The sequence below is a fragment of the Vulpes vulpes genome, chromosome 4 (genome assembly GCF_048418805.1).
Source record: "Vulpes vulpes isolate BD-2025 chromosome 4, VulVul3, whole genome shotgun sequence".
Taxonomy (NCBI): Eukaryota; Metazoa; Chordata; class Mammalia; order Carnivora; family Canidae; genus Vulpes; species Vulpes vulpes.
This window is the reverse complement of record NC_132783.1, coordinates 22,606,001-22,622,362: the sequence shown is the minus strand read 5'-3', so window position 1 is coordinate 22,622,362 and position 16,362 is coordinate 22,606,001. Positions and strand designations below refer to the sequence as shown.

Below are 16,362 nucleotides of genomic sequence, written 5' to 3'. Positions count from 1 at the left end.
CCCCAGGTGCCGTCCCCCACCCGTCTCCAGGCGGCGTGGTCCCCAGGTCCCAGGTGCCGCTGCGGGGACACTGCATGTGTCCTGGCAGCTACAGCCACTGATGGGCAGTCTCCGTGTCTCCCAGTACCACCAGCTCCAGGACGGGATTTCACCAGTGCCGTTGTGCTGGCGCTCATCCTCACCGCCCTGTTCGGCCTCATCTACCTTCTCATCATCCCTCAGTAAGTGTGACGGGCCTGGCCATCAGGGCAGGAGGGTGCCAGAGGCCCTTCCTCGTCTGCTCGTTGCCCCCGTCGTCCCTGGCACCGAGACGGCATGAGCCACAGCCTGTTGTCCCCTGGTTGCAGTCAGCTGTCAGGCCCTGGTGGCACACGTGTGGGATGCTCACGCTCAACTTCTCGTGTGTCATTTACACAGTTCTAAGACACAAGATATTTTCAGCGCCTTTCCATCTGCCCAACGTGCACCCTTGACTTCAGGACAGATTTCGAGGGACGTTGTTTCTAGGTGCGCGTCATCTTCAGATATGTTAAAGTGAGAAATAGTGGCCTCTGGAAAGGAAGACAAACGTAGTAATTTAGTAATAATCAGTTACCCAAAGTCTGAGTTTGGCAGTGCTTGTTTTCAGGAGGAAAGTCCACTTTCCTTCCAGAGAGGCCACTTTCTTAGACCCCCTGGTGGAGTGGCTCTCCTTGGGTTTCCAGAGTTTCCAGGAAGCACAGGAAGCTGCTCCGTTCCCAGATGCTGTAAACACGGCGACCATCTGATGGCCCGTGTGGGGATCAAGCTTTTCCTAGAAAAGCTGCTCCCAGATGACTTGGCCCAGGAGGGCAGTGCCCAGCAGCAGGTCCTCCATGAGGGAGGGCCTCTCCATGGGCCCCGCTGGTTAGGAGTTGGGGGGAAGAAAGAAAGGGACTTGGTGGAGCAGTCGGGGGTTGGAATTGCGGGCACTTGTTGGGCACACCTTGCTTGGCCCCAGCCGGCAGTGACCCTGCATCTTCTGTTCTAGGAACGTCGTTGACCTCTTGCTCCTGGTGTTCTGCATCTGCTTCCTGGTGGCCTGCGTCCTATACCTGCACATCACTCGGGTCCAGGTGTGTGTGTGTGCATAAGTCCAGACCTGCCATCACCTGGGTCCAGGTGCATGTGTGCATGTGTCCTGTACCTAGACATCACTCAGGTCCAGGTGTGTGTGCGTGTGTACTGTACCTGTACATCACTTGGGTCCAGGAGTGTGGGTGCGTGTGTCCTGTACCTGCATATCACCTGGATCCAGGTAGTTATGTGTGCATGTGTCCTGTATCTGCACATCACTGAGGTCCAGGAGTGTGTGTGCATGTGTCCTGAACCTGCACATCACCTGGGTCCAGGTGCTTGTTGTGTGTCTCCCTGACCTGCAATCCACATGGCCCAGGTGCCTGTATGCCTGTGTCCTGTACCTGCACATTACCTGGGTCCAGGTGCCTGTTGTACTTCTCCCTGACCTATGGTCCATGTGGACCTATGATCCGTGTGTGTGCATGTGTGTCCTGTGCATCACCTGGGTCCAGCTACTTATGTGTGCTTGTGTCCTGTACCTGTACATCACCTGGGTCCAGATACTTATGTGTGCATGTGTCCTGTACCTGCACATCACCTGGGTCCAGATACTTATGTATGCGTGTGTCCTGTACCCGCATATCACTCAGGTCCAGGAGTGTGTGTGCATATGTCCCGTACCTGTGCATCACCTAGATCCAGGTGTATGTGCGTGTGTGTGCTTACATCCTGCTTGTGACAGGTACATGTGTGTCTTGCATCTGTATATCACCTGGGCAGGTATGTGTATTTGCCTGTGTCCTTTACCTGCACATCACCTGGGCCGGTACATGTGTGGCCTCCGCTTGTCCTCTTGACAGGACGGTGGGGCAGTGGAGAGTAGCAGGAGCTCCCCAAGCCCTTTTGTGTGCTGGATCCTGCTCGGAGTTCCAGGAGCGCCCCTGGGACACTGGGCAGGTGGTCCATAGTGATGGGATGAGGGCCGTGGGGTGTTCTGAGTGGAGAGTCCCTCAGGGCAGGGAACCAGCGATCCATCATACGCCTGCGTGGTGGACAGGACACCTGCACTGTGGAGGGTTCTCTGTTGGCTTTGCTGCTGTGAGCTTTGGGGTGGGGGCTGGGCTGGCTCCATGGGTGGCTGTGCTCCTGGGACAGCGCTCGGTCCCAGCCCCGCTGTGGCTCCCCCGTCCGTGTCTTTATGCACCCCATTACCCTGCTTCACCCCATGGCCATGTCCTGCTGACTCAGGATTCTCTTTGTGTAATTGTTGGAAACGGCAACTTTTTAAAAAACTAAATTCGCTTTTATCCACTTTACTTCTTTGTTCTTCATTGGGAACTTTTTTTTTCTTTTAATTGAAAAGATGTTATTTATTTAAACCAATTTCCAGTTGTTTGTTCTTCATAGGGTGATACGTGGTTTGGAAACTGCAATTTTCAGCTTTAAATAAGATGGTGTTTTCATGTAATTTTGGGGAAGAGTGTGACAGGTGGAGCTGACTCGATGGCCTGCCACCCCCTCCCGGGGAGCCGGGAGCCGGGTGCTGTGACGGACATGTCCCTCCTGGCAGAGGTGGCTTAGCCGAAGCATGTGGAATTCGGAGTGTCATGTCCGTTGGTGCCTCTGCGCTAGCTCTGAGTGTCCTCCCCGGGGTGTGGCTCAGAGATGGTGTGGAGGGGTGGCAACCAGCAGGTGGGGCCCAGCCTCAGTGGAGGGAGGTACGGGTGGGCGAAGCTGTGCATATGGTTGAGCCAGGGTCCAGGGTAGCAGGGCCTCCGTGGGAAAGCACGAGTCAGCTGGGCATGCGCTTTCCTCTGGGACAGGGCAGGAGGCCACAGGCAGGGCATCCGGGCTGCTGGGCCAGCCCCATGGCCCCCTGGGACCTCCATCCTCCCATTGGCTCCCGCATTGCTGGGGTTGCTGGCACTGGGAACTCCGTGCCTCCATGTCCCTGTCTGTGATGCAGGACAGAATTGAGTTGATATGCACCAGTAGCGGGAGCCTGGCACACAAGGGGAGAAGCTGGAGGACAAAGGAACAGGGTCAGTGGGGCCAGGAGGAGGCCAGGAGTTGGGGATGGGGGGGGCCTGCAGTGCCGTGGGCCAGCAGAGCACGGGCATGAGGGTGCAGGGTGAGAGCTAGGAGGGGCCTGAGCTGGACCAGGTGGCCACGAGTGCCAGTGGGAGCAGGACAGCCTGCCCTGGGTGGGGGGCAGTGGGACCAGGGCTGGCCGCTGGGCAGGAAGGGACTGTCTGCGAGCCTCTGCAGGTTCAGGTATGCTTTGCTCTGAGGGCGCTTGCTGGAGCCTGGGCAGACCCATGTTGTGAGCAGAAGGGGTGGACGCAGCCTCGTCCAGCACAGAGGCTTGCACAGGCCCTGCCCCTGGCGACACCTCATCCTGGGCCGTAAGCTCCAGGTGCCCGTGTAAATCAGGCTGTGTCGAGCCCAGGGAGGTGGCCATGGCGGCCACGGCTGCCTGTCTCACACACCCTCGGCCACAGGCTCAGGCTCGGGATACCGGCACCGTGTGCCTAGGTCGATGCATGGGGTCCTGGCCACAGCACCCTCCATGGAGAGGCAGGTATCCTGTTGTGCTCCGTGGCATCGCTCCTGGTGGCCTTGGCGACGTTACACACCTGTTGTGCTTACAGGTGGTCACAGGGTCATTGCTGGAGTTGGCACGGCTGCCTTTCGTGTGGATGGTGTGGCCCAAGGACGTGCAACCACGGACAATCCGCCAGGCCATGTTTGATGGCTGTGCTTAACGTTCCGAGGGGGTTTCTCCCGGGTTTGGAGCTGATGTGCTGTTTTTTTTTTTTTTTTTTCTGTATTACAGCTATTTTCCACGGATGTGTTTGCTCCACGAGTGTATAAGCAAACTGACCGTAAAGATGAGCAGCGACCAGCCTCACAGCTAGGAGAGGCCACATGGAGTCCACGCGTGGCCATCGGTCTCCGTGACCAGCAGCGTTCACTTTTCAGAAGAGCGCGCTACCCCGTTACATGTGAGCGAACGCGTATGCAGGCTCAGGAGTTGGGGGCGAGACGGGGTGTGGGTCTCAGCACCCACGCTGGCAGTCCCGCTCCTGCAGGGCTGTGGGCGTGCTGGCCGACAGGACCGTGGCTTCACAGGTAACAGAAGAGCCAGCTCCCGTGGCATCTCCCGCAGAGAGCCCGCGAGCTGCCCTCCCTGCGCCCTGGCGTCTCCAGTCAGCCCCAGGAAGCAGCATGTCGTAGCATACTGTGTAGGAAGGTCCCTCCCCAGGACCTGGCCTTCCTCCGCAGCTGGGCTGGTGCCCATCGCCGGGGGAGTCTGGAACCTGCGGGCCAGGAGAGCGAGGACACGAGTAGAAAGCAGGTGGTGGGCGGGCGTGGCCCTGCTGCACGGTCCTGGCCACCCCCGCTCCCAGCTGCAGCGTCAGTCCCATCCTCCTGCTGCTGCCGGGCCAGTGACCGCTGCCTCGGAGGTCTCAGGGCACGCACGCCCGCTGGCTCCTGGCTGTGGGCAGCACGTGCTAGAGGGCAGCGGCCCGTAGGCTCACTGTTGGCGGGGTCCCATGGGCTCGTTGGGGGGCCGTCACCTGCCCTGGCGCGTGGAGTTTTTGCGCCCCAGTCCGCCCATTTCCCCTTCCGCCACCGTCTGGCTTTCAAGACCTCTTGCTGCTGAGCCGGGTCCTCTGGAGTCCTCGGTCAGGAACCCGTCCCTCCGGTCACACTGCGACCCTCCGCCATGGGTGGCCGTGGGCCGGGGGTGGTAGCTCTTCGGGGCACGGCACTGGGGGAGGAACCCTGGGCCGTCCTGGGCCGTGTCACAGGCAGCAGATCCAGGCTGGTCTTACCGTGCGCCTCTGGCTGTGTTTGACTGAGGCTGAGAGTTCTGACGTTTCGACAAATGTTTCGGGGGTCACGGGGCACCGCCAGGCCCAGACAGCACCCCAGCGCCCAGGAGGACGTGCCCCAGCTCTGCAAGGGCGGCTGCCCAGTTGACACCATCCCTGAATCTTCAAAAGGCCATTTCCACATCAGCAAAGCTGCTGTGTCCAGATGGGGTGGGGGTGGGGCCGTGGCAAGAGCAGCAGCTCCAGGCTGTGGGGTCCCCTCCCTCCCCCGTGAGAACGCCGGGCCGCAGTAGGCTCGGCAGCATGGCTGGGGTGAGGGGTCTGCTGGCTTTGGGGCCTGTCACTGGGCGGGGAGGGACCCTCGTTCCCGGCATCCCTTCCCGGGTCCCTGGTTGGGAGGAGCTCGGCTGGTGGGGGCTCCCTGCATCTCTGGGGGCCACTGGGCCTCGGCACTGGCCGCGTTCAGGTCGGCCGAGGCAAGCGGGCCCCGTGTCCTGAATGTCACCTCCTCCGTGTCTGCAGAGCGGGCTGTCCCCGCCCCCATCATCACACTGCATCCACCGAGGTCCCCGTGGGTGCTGTTCACACGGGACACGGGCACTTTCCTCCCACTCAGACCACTCTTTCCACATACGTGTGTCACGGCAGTGGCTTCTTTGGCACACTGTTCTGGTCGTGCTCCTTCCGAGTCCCTGCCTGTCCCTCTGGGGCTGGGGTTCACCTATCGGGGCAGCCAGCCGCTCTGGGGGCTCCCACCCACCCGCGAGCTCATGAATGGAGAAGGCCCACGAGCTGGTCTGTGTCTGCTGTGGGCTTGTTGCCGGTGGGCCTGGAGATCCCCAGGGCGGGCAGAGGGCAGGGGAGACACCTGGCTGGGGTAGGGGCAGGAACCCTGGGGCCCTGCGAGTGTGAGCAGATGACTGCCCATGTCTCCGATCTCATGTGGCGGGGGTCTTGGCATGGAGCACCCAGCTGGCCAGGTGTCCACGACCCTGAGCTGGGCCTGTGACGAGGATGACAGGTCACGCAAGGCCACAGCACCCCGTGGTTCCTGCTAGCCTGCGTCCTAGCCCTGGCGTGCTCTCTGCACCCGGCGAGGCAGTGTGCCCAGCACTGTGCACTCCGCTGTGCTCAGTGGCCCCGAGGCCTGGGTCCCAAGACACCGGGTCCCTGTATGTCACTGTGCACTGTGGAGTGAGTGCAGGGGAGCTGGCGCCCGGGCAGCCGATGGAGCAGCACCGGGGTGCCCGGAGTGTGGATGGTGTGACAGGCGCTCAGCGGGCGCCCCGGGGCAGATGTGACCGAGGCCAGCCCCCGGCGGCTCGCTGGCTCTCCCATTTCCGCCGAGCGTCGTGTGGTGCTGGCACGTGTGTGGCGGGAGCAGAGCTGTCCTGGGTGAGTGCATCCAGGACTCGTAAGTCCCTGCTCATCAGTAGGACATCCGGGAGCGGCTAGCGCCCGCCGCGTGTCCCCTTCAGTGAGTAGAGCGCAGAGGGAGGGCCAGACCAGAGGAGCCACGTGGGCAGATTGTGTCCCCCGTGAGGCATCATCGTCGGAACCCACCACCGCTTGGCCAGTTGGCAGCCAAATGGGAATGGCGCATCCGCCCCGCAGGCTGCCCCCGACTCTGAGCCCCGCTTGCACACTCCGGGCTGCCTCCCGCTTCAGCCTCCCTGCACCCCGGGCACAGCTTGCTGAGCATCGGCCGGTGGCCCTCCAGTCACCAGTGGCCACCAGAGGCCAGGCCTGGGCAGTGCCTCCAGGGGCTCCTGATGTCCACAGCCGGAGGAGCCTTACCCTGCGTTTGCTGAGCGAATGCGTGAGCAGCGTGTGCCTTGTCGGCCGGGCAAGGGTCCGTGGGCACATCTCTATCCCGGCCAGGGGCGGACACGAGATTGGACAGGGAGGGAGGTGGCTAGTGCGAGGTGTGAGTAGTCGGGGCTGGCGCCACCGCAGGGGGCTCCTCTCCCTGAGATCTGGGGGCCCAGCGTGTCTGCGCAGTGTGGCAGCATCAGGCTCAGGAATCCTGAATGGAATCCGGAACTGTGGCTGCGCCGTGGGAGTCCCGTTGGACCCAGAAGGCCAGCTGGTGGGGACAGGACGGTCGAGACTTCCCCAGGGGAGGGCCGCGGAGGGGGCTGGCCCTGGCTGGCTGCGGGTCTCATCAGCATCTTGTGCAGGGTCCCTGCAGTCTTTATATTAGTTTTTCTTTCAAATTTCACGAGCGTGAATCTAAAAAGAGCTTTGCGCTTTTATCCACAAAGTCACATGTTGACTATTGCAAAATGTATTTAAGCTGCCTTCTATTAAGCGTGCAGGCACTTTTAGAAAGATTTTATTTGAGAGAGAGCAAGAAAGAGCACAATTTTGGGGACAGGCAGAGGGAGTGGGAGAAACAGACTCCTTGCCGAGTGGGGAGCCCGACGTGGGACTCGGTCCCAGGACCCTGAGATCATGTCCTGAGCTGCCCAGGTTCACCCAAATAGATTTAAAATAAAATTTCTAGTAACAAAAACAGTTTAAAATCTATGTGAAGAAAATGATAAAATTTAAAGTACCTAAAAAAAGACACAAGTATGTGTAAAACCTTATTTAATATAATAACAATATATGAACTTGCAAAACACATGACCTAGTAAGGATTTAATGTAATAAAAATCTCAAATTAATCAGTTCATTCTAGTGCCAGAGTCACAGTGTGGGGCACATGGTGGCGGGTGTGGTTGTTTTTCACTGAAAGACAGTAGTTTTTGTTTCTTTTAATTTTGGCAGCGTCGACCTGGGAGAGGAAGCCTGGGCACAGCTGAGATGTGTGTGTGGGGGCTGGGTGGGGAGCCAGCGGCACCAGGGCATGCGGCACATTCTGTGCTGTGACCGTTCCTGCGACCCGAACCAACTCTAAGAAACGCCTGTGTTCACAGTAATATGTTTTCTTGTCCAGTGTTTTCCAGGATGCCTGACCATCCAGATCCGCACCGTCTTGCGTATTTTCATAGTGGTCTTGACCTACTCCGTCGCCCAAGGATGTGTGGTGAGCATGTCTGCAGGCAGCAGGGTGTAGCGGGGGGAGTCCCACGAGGTGTGCAGGGGTGAGGGGGGCTGTCTCCGGGTGAAGGGACACCCAGCCCCTCCCCAGTGCGCAGTAGAAGCTGGGGCAGAAGTCAGGGCAGGGGGGTGGGGCGCTGAGTACCAGGAGGGTGGCAGGGGCTGTCTGGGGGGCCGAGGGGGGTCTCTTGCTTCTCCCAGCCTACACTGGGAGGAGCCTGGAGGGCACAGCAAGGGAGGGGCGGGCGGCACCTGGGGGCATCCCCTCCTTCCCACAGGAAGCTGTAGCAGCAGGTGGACGGTGCAGGTGGGGCTGAGGGCAGCTGGTCCTGAGCCCCCGTCTCCCTGCCACCCCTGCCCCTGCCTCAACACCCCTGCCCCTCCACCCCTGCTCTTCTGCCCCTGGCTCCTCCACCCCTGGTCTTTTGCCCCTGGATCCTCCACCCCTGCTCTTCTGTCCCTGACCCCTCTGCCCCTGCCCCCTCCACTCCTGCCCCTGCTGTCTCCACTCCCCACCATCCCCTCCATCCCTGCCTCCTCTTGACCCTCTGTCCCCTCTGCCCCTGCCTTCTCCACCCCTTCCCCCTCCACCTCTGCTGCTGCCCCCTCTGCCCACCCCTTTGCCCCCTCCAGGTGGGCTGTCTGCCCTGGGCCTGGAGCTCCAGCCCCAACAGGTCCCTGGTGGTCCTGACACCCGGCAACCAGAACACACTGCTAGCCACTTCACCCTGCGAGTCTGCGCCCCACGCCCTGCTCTGCGGCCTGGTGGGAACGCTTCCACTGGCCATCTTCCTGCGAGTGTCCTCCCTGCCCAAAATGATCCTGCTCCTCGTGCTCACCGCGTCCTACATCCTGGTCCTAGAGCTCAGCGGCTACACCCGGGCCTTGGGGTAGGTGCGCTGCTGCCAGGCTCCCTGGACACACCCGTCAGGCGCTGCCTGCTTCCGCGGCTTCTCCGTGTGTCCATTTGGGCCCAGGGCCAGAGAGGCCTCGGTTCGGGCGGGAGGTGCTGCAGCCGGGCCGGTGGCAGGTGCTGCCGACCTGCCTGCCCCGGGGGCCCGTGCACGGGTCTCAGGCCCTCTGTACTGATGAGGTTTCCCTCCTTGCCCCCCACCAGGGGTGGCGCGGTGTCCAGGCACGGCTTCAAGCCCATCATGGCCATCCTGCTGTTCTCGTGAACGCTGGCCCTGCACACCTGGCAGGTGGATGTCACGCTGCAGCTGGACTACTTCTGGACAGCACAGGCAAGATGCGCTCTGTGTGCTTCAGGAATGGTGGGGTGCGGCAAAGGAGCCCCTGGGGAGGGGCCGTGCGGGTGGAGGGGCTAGTGCTGGGGCAGGATGGGGACCAGGGGAAGCTGAGTACAGTCCTATGAGCCCCGCCTGACAGGCACAGGAGTTTGGTGGCATCCTGAACAGTGAGCTCCCCATCCCGAGGCATCTGGCATTACGGCTGCCGCGCACAGTGGCTCAGCCTTTGCTGCGCTGCATGGGACAGCGGGTCTCCCCAGGGTCATGGGAGTCTCCAGAAAACACTGACTCTTGCACCACCCACCCAAGTTAGTAGGTGTGCGGGTGCAGGTATGTGAGCTGTCGGCCCCGAGCCGGGGAGGGAGGGGATGACAACCGGAGGCATGGGCTGTGCACCTGCCAGGCGACCAGCACACCAGTGCACGTCTGGGCCAGCTGGGCATGCGCGAGGGGCCCCCCTCGTCACCTGCTGTGTCCCTCACCTCCGGATGGGGAGGCCATCCGGCTTGCTGGACAAGTCCACCCGTGCAACTTGCAGACGTCTGGACCCTGAGTGGGGGGCCTCCCTTGGCTTCCCCGGCTAGAAGTGAGCAGGGGGCATGCTCTAGAACAGAGACGGTGGATGCGAGCTCTCAGGAGCTTTTTCTAATCCTGATGTATTACGAAGCCACTCTCTAGCATCCGAGGCATTTAATGGTGTCTGGTCTTCATGGCAGCCCTGCCCAGGGCATGGGCCTGCAGGTGGGGAGCAGGGCAGCGATGTGAGGTGCTTGGGTCCGGGCGGCTGATACATGGCCCAGCAGGGAGGAGCCAGGGTCTGAATGGTGTCTGGAGCAGGGGGGCAGTCACCTCATCCTGGGAGTGCTATGTCCAGCCTGGGGCCCGCCTGGGGTCCAGAGTGCAGGGAGAGCCAGTGGTCTATGCCAGACAGGTGGAGCCCAGAGGATTGGGGGGTGAGGTCACCCTCGCTGAAGAAGACCATGGGCTGCAGAGACCAGCACGGACACCTGGAAGTGATGTTTGGTGGCCGTGTGGGCGCCCTGTGGCCCGGTCCAGGTGACACAAAACCTTCCAGCCTGGGTGAGGATACAGTGACTAGTTCCCCACCAGGACGGGCTTGGCGGTGGGCCTGGCATGCAGTAAGCGCTCGGTGTGGCTGGGCGGCCTCTGGACGCTGCCTTGTTCATCTCTTGGGACGCTCCACCTGCAGGAGGCCAGTCTGATACCTTTACTCTGGTTTTGTTAACCTGGGAAAGACAGGTCCCCGCTAAGGATGTACGGGCTGGATGCGTGTTCGGGACCATGAAGGGTGATTCCATTCCTCCGGGTAGACAGAGGAGGGGAAGCTGTGTGCATGCGCGTGTGCATACCCGAGTACATAGGGGGTCTGCACACACGTCCGTATGCCGGGGGACAACGTAGCCTAATTATTCTTTACCGCGTAACACGTGTACTGAGTTTAAAACCACGCTCTTCACGCTTCATGGCTGTAAAGTATGCAGTTCGGTGATTTCCAGTGTATTTACAGACTTGGGCCACCGTCGCCATGGTCAGGGTTAGAGCATCTTCACGTTCCCAGAGAGCCCTGTACCCAGCAGTGGTCACTCCCTACGTCTGCCGCCCCAACCCCGTGGATGCGTGCTTCTGCTCATTGCCCATCCCGCGTCTGCTCTGGGCAGCCCACGCCCCCGAGTGCTGGGGAGACCCCTGATCCTGAGGGGCTCGCTGCCTGGTGCCGTCTTCAGTGTACACCCAGTGGATTCTGTGTTCTGGGTGGGCAGAGGCTCTGGAATGCCGAGCCCTCTGAACCCCTGTCCATGGGGCTGGGACGTCCTGGGGGGGCTTGAGTCCCCCTGCAGACCGGGGAACGCACCAGATGCTGGCTCTGTCCCTGAAGGGACTTGAGCTGCCACCGTCATCCCACATGAGGGCCCGACCACAGCCCGGATTGGGTGGGTCAGGGGTAGGACCATCGGCTCACCTGAGATGGGCGGGTCTAGGGCCACTGCAGGCGCCCCGAGGCAGGCCACCAGACAAGACTCACAGCTTTCAGCCAAGGGACCCGGCTGGCCCTCTGTACCATGCCAGGAGGGGCCCAGCCACGTTCTCCCCTGGCCTGCTGATGCTCCACCATGGCCAAGCCCAGAGGTCTCAGGTCGGAGCCGATGCCAGACAGATGGCCGCATACGAGGGCTCCCAGAAGGGAGACCCGACTGCTGCTGTTTGCCACAGCCTCACCAGGTGACGGAGCACAGAGTCTCTCGTGGGCTGTGCCAGGGGACTCAGGGGACTCTTGTCTGGCTGCGGCTGGCTGTCCAGGGGGACCGGGCTGGCTGGTCCCTAGAGGTGCCCACCCCACGGTCAGCTGGCCCATCTGGTTTCAGGTCTTTAGTTGTGATTAGCTACTCAGCTTGAGGAGAGCAGTCAGGGTGCGCTGGAGAGCCGGGTTGGCCTGGGGTGTGCGCATCTGGCTTCCGGCTTGTTCACCAGGCACCTGCCGTGCGGCCAGCGGCACAGTCAGAGGCTGCGGTGCCCCGCCTGGGTTGGCAGGCGCTCTTCTCTGTGTCCCTTTAGATGGTGTAAGCCCAGTGATTGGGCCTGCCCTGGGGTTCCCCACTGGCAATACCCCGGGCCCCCACCTCTAGGTGAGTTTTCCGGGGAGCTCAGTGGCAGGGAGACCCTCCACATGTCACTGGGAAGGGGTGCCTACGTGCGACACACTGACATATTTTCCCAAGGACGTGTAATGGGAAAGGCCACCTCACCTTCCTGTAAACCCAGCAAAACAAGGACATTTCTTGACTTTGGCTGTTTTCTCTGTGGGTCGGTAAGCCTGTCACGCAGACATCACAGAGTCTCATGCCGTTGTGGAACGGTCAGGCCAGGTCTTGGGGTTAATTAATTATGGACCCCAGGTGGTCACAGGAGCCTGCATGCATGAGCTTGCCTCCTCGTCTGTGGCCACCGCAATGCCTGTGTGCCAGAGCCGTGTTTTCTTTGGATTCCCCAGACAATCGGGATGCCGACCTTAGTTTGGGTGCTAGTAGGGCAGCTTGTTCCTGCACAGGGAATGCCTGTCTCAGGAGGGTGATTCCCATCGGTGGTGGAGCCATAGTGGCGGCACTCGGAGGGAAGGTGGCCCGGCGTGGGCTTGCCTGTCATGCGGGAATGGTTCTGTGTGTTGTTGGATTCGCTTTGCCAAAACGTGGTGAGGGGATTTGCGTCGAAGCTCATGAATAATGTAGTTCTCTCATTTCTATCTATCTATCTATCTATCTATCTATCTATCTATCTATCATCTATCTATCTAGATTTATTTTTTATTGGTGTTCAATTTGCCAACATATAGGTTGTTCTCTCATTTTCTAGGCCAGACAAGGCTTTGAGGTCAGAGCGAAGCAGGCCTCACCAGGGGGGACCTGTTCCTTCCTTTGCGGGTTTCTGGAAGAGTTTGTAGAATTGGTACCATTTCTTCCTCAGACGTTTTGGGAAGTGAAGCCTTCGACTTGGATTTGTATGTCTGTCTTTAGAGTAGGAAGGTTTGAACTAAAATGAACTTCTCTAAAGATAAAGGGACATAAGACTTTCCTTTTTTTTTTCTTTTTTGAGGTAGCTTTGGGAATTTATGTCATTCCCTCACGTTGTTCATTCGATTATCACAAACTTGTTTTTACTATTCCCTTCTTACCCACTTTACCATTTGTCAGATTTGTGGTGACATCCCCTCTCTCCTGATGTAGGATTGTGTAGACTCTATTTTTTTTTTTTTGATCAATGTGACTAGAAGTTGATACATTTTATTGATCTCAAGAAATAGCTTTTGGTCTTACTGATCTTTCTCTGTTATTTTGAGTTTCCAATTTCACTGTTCTACTCTGATCTTTATTTTCTTCTGATAACTTTGGGGTTAATTTACTCATATTCTCTAGTTTCTCAAGATGATTTGTACTTTCTCTAACTCAGGGGTTTTATTATACATTTTCCTCCAAGTGCTGCTTAATTCACAAATTTTGCCTTTAAATGTCATTTCATTTTCCTTTGGCTCAAAGATCTTTCTTGTTGTTGTTGCTGTTGTTGTTCTTCTTCTTCTTCTTCTTTCTTCTTCTTCTTCTTCTTTCTTCTTTCTTCTTTCTTCTTCTTTCTTCTTTCTTCTTCCTCAACAAAGAGTTATGAAGACATACATTCTTTTGTTGAAGATTACTCAGGGATCTTTCGGTTACTGACTTCTCCTTAGTTATACTGTGGTCAGAGATTATGCCTTGAATTCTTTTAGATTTCTTGAGAAAGAGGGGCACGTGGCTGGCTCGGTTAAGCTCCTGAACTCATTTTTGCGAACTCTATCATCCATGTTTCATTTTGTGGCTGTTGGATGGTGTGGTTTTTTAAAATTTATTTTTATTTTTATTTTTTTATTTTTTATTTTTTTCGACGGTGTGTTTCATGAATGCCAATGAGGCCACCCTGGCCGAGGATGCTCATAGGTCTTCTATGCCCTAATGGACTTTATGCCCAGATATTCTACCAATTTTTGAGAGAATGATATTGAAATCTCCCGTTGTACCTGTGGACAGAATTTTGTGCGGTTCTACCAATTTTTCCTTCATGTATTTTTTTTTTTATTATTTATGATAGTCACAGAGAGAGAGAGAGAGAGAGAGAGGCAGAGACACAGGCAGAGGGAGAAGCAGGCTCCATGCACCGGGAGCCCGATGTGGGATTCGATCCCGGGTCTCCAGGATCGCGCCCTGGGCCAAAGACAGGCGCCAAACCGCTGCGCCACCCAGGGATCCCGCCTTCATGTATTTTGGCAATTCATTATTAGGTTCATAATAAATGTTTAGGATGAGGCTGTCCTCTTGGTAAGTTGGAACCTTTGTCCCCTTTATCACTATGGAAAGAGCTGCTTTTCCCAGGTAATGTGCTTGGCTCTGCAGTATACTTTACATGATATTGTATAGGTAATCCAGCTCCCTTTATAAATTTTTCTATCATTTTACTTTTAACTTTTCTATACATTTTTACTTAAGGTGGGTTTCTCATAAGCAAAAAACAGTTGGACCAACATATGATTGGACCTTGCCTTCTTATCCAACTTATAAATCTCTGCTTTTTAAATTGAGCTGTTCAGACCATTTATAATTAATATGATTATTGATGCATTGGATTTGAATCTTTTATCTTGCTGTCTCCTATTTGTCATGTCTGCCCATCTGTTCTTTGTGGTATTTTCCCTCTTTTTCTGCCTGCTTTGGATTAAATATTTTTGTTATTCTATTAAAATATAAAACAGTATTTATTATTCCATTGATTACTTTATTAACAGTAATAATTTGTCTCTGTTGCTCTCCCTCTTCTTTTTCCCTTCCTCTTTTTATTAGCTGCATTCTTTGTTGTATTATTATTCCTTTTAGGTTTCAAGCTTTTATATAAATTTGATGGTTAACATATAGCTATTATTAGTTTCAAGGGTAGAATTTAGTGATCCATCACTTACACATACTGCTCAGTGCTCATCACAGGTGCCCTCCTTAATACCCACTCCCACTCTCCCCTCCCCTCAGCAACCCTCAACGTATTCTCTGTAGTTAAGAATCTGTTTCCTGGTTTGCCTCTCTCTCTTTTCTCTCCATGTGTTCATCTGTTTCATTTCTTAAATTCCATACATAAGTGAAATTATATGGTGTTTGTCTTTCTCTGACTGACTTATTTCACTTAGCATCATACGCTCTAGCTCCAACCAGGATGTTGCAAGTGGCAAGATTTCATTCTTTTTGATGGCCAAGTAGTATTCCATCATATATATATATATAGACTACATCTTTTTTTTGTTTTTGTTTTTACATTTGTATTTGTTTTTATTAAAATTCAATTTTCCACCATATAGTGTAACATCCAGTGGTCGTCCAATCAAGTGCCCTCCTCAGTCACCCAGTTACCCCATCCCGCCACCCACCTCCCCTTCTGCAACCCTTTGTTTCTTTCCCAGAGTTAGGAGTCTCTCATGATTTGTCTCCCTCTCTAATTTTTCCTGCTCACTTCCCCTCCTTTCCCTTATAATCCCTTTCACTATTTCTTATATTCCACATATGAGTGAAACCATATGATTATTGTCCTTCTCCAATTGACTTTTTCACTCAGCATAATACCTTCCAGTTCTATCCACATCGAAGCAAATGGTGGGTTTTTGTCCTTTCTGATGGCAGAATAATATTCCATTGTATACATAGACCGCATCTTTATCCATTCATCTGTTGAAGGACATCTCGGCTTCTTCCACAGTGTGGCTATTGTGGACATTGCTGCTATAAACATTGGGGTGCAGGTGTCCCACCGTTTCACTGCATCTGTATCTTTGGGGTAAATCCCCATCAGTGCACTTGCTGGGCTGTAGGGTAGCTCTATTTTTAACTTCTTAAGGAGCCTCCACACAGTTTTCCAGAGTGGCTGCACCAGTTCATGTTCCTACCAACAGTGCAAGAGGGTCCCCCTTTCTCTACATCTTCTCCAACATGTGTTTCCTTTCTTGTAAATTTTCACCATTCTCACTGGGGTGAGAACAATCTTTATCCGTGAACGTTGATAAACATTTAGGCTCTCTTGATAGTTTGGCTATTGTTGATAACGCTGCTATAAACATCAGGGGGCATGTACCCCTTTGAATTAGTATTTTTGTATCTTTTGGGTAAATACATAGTAGTGCAATTACTGGATCTTAGGGTAGTTCTATTTTAACTCTTTGAGGAAACTCCATACTGTTTTCCAGAATAGCTGTACCACTTTTCATTCCCACAAGCAATGAAAGAGGGTTTCCCTTTCTCTACATATTCACCAACACTTGTTGCTTCTTGAGTTGTAAATTTTGGCCATTCTGACAGGTGTGAGATGATGTCTCATCATGGTTTGATTTGTATTTCCTTTTTAAAAATTTTTTAAATTTTTATTTATTTATGATAGTCACAGAGAGAGAAAGAGAGAGAGGCAGAGACATAGGCAGAGGGAGCAGCACGCTCCATGCACTGGGAGCCCAATGTGGGATTCAATTCCGGGTCTCCAGGATCGCGCCCTGGGCCAAAGGCAGGCGCCAAACCGCTGCGCCACCCAGGGATCCCTGATTTGTATTTCCGTGATGATGAGTGATGTTATATATCTTTCCATGTGTCTGTTGGCCATCTGTATGGCTTATTTGGAAA

At 55.6% G+C, this 16,362-nt stretch overlaps 2 protein-coding genes across 2 annotated transcripts in view; both read left to right on the top strand.

The window, feature by feature from the left end:
- Nucleotides 1-222, top strand: part of LOC140598517 (adenylate cyclase type 1-like) — a 36,008-nt gene extending 35,786 nt beyond the window's left edge. Inside the window, exon 6 of the mRNA XM_072755340.1 lies at nucleotides 125-222. The gene's annotated coding sequence lies outside the window, so the exon portion shown is untranslated. The remainder of the gene's footprint in view (nucleotides 1-124) is intronic.
- LOC140598718 (uncharacterized) lies at nucleotides 101-9,297 on the top strand. Its single transcript, XM_072757244.1, has 7 exons — nucleotides 101-221; nucleotides 705-885; nucleotides 1,010-1,094; nucleotides 3,875-4,043; nucleotides 7,819-7,908; nucleotides 8,556-8,812; nucleotides 9,040-9,297. Exons 1-7 carry the CDS (start codon nucleotides 101-103, stop codon nucleotides 9,295-9,297), a joined length of 1,161 nt encoding a protein of 386 aa, XP_072613345.1.
- The last annotated feature ends 7,065 nt before the right edge of the window (nucleotides 9,298-16,362 follow it).

Excerpts from the sequence above, each read along its gene's own strand:
- LOC140598718 (XM_072757244.1), top strand. The coding sequence starts at position 101 with ATGGGCAGTCTCCGTGTCTCCCAGTACCACCAGCTCCAGGACGGGATT. Across the intron at positions 222-704 it reads TACCTTCTCATCATCCCTCA|AGTTTCCAGGAAGCACAGGA; the intron begins GTAAGTGTGACG and ends TTGGGTTTCCAG. Across the intron at positions 8,813-9,039 it reads GGCTACACCCGGGCCTTGGG|GGGTGGCGCGGTGTCCAGGC; the intron begins GTAGGTGCGCTG and ends GCCCCCCACCAG.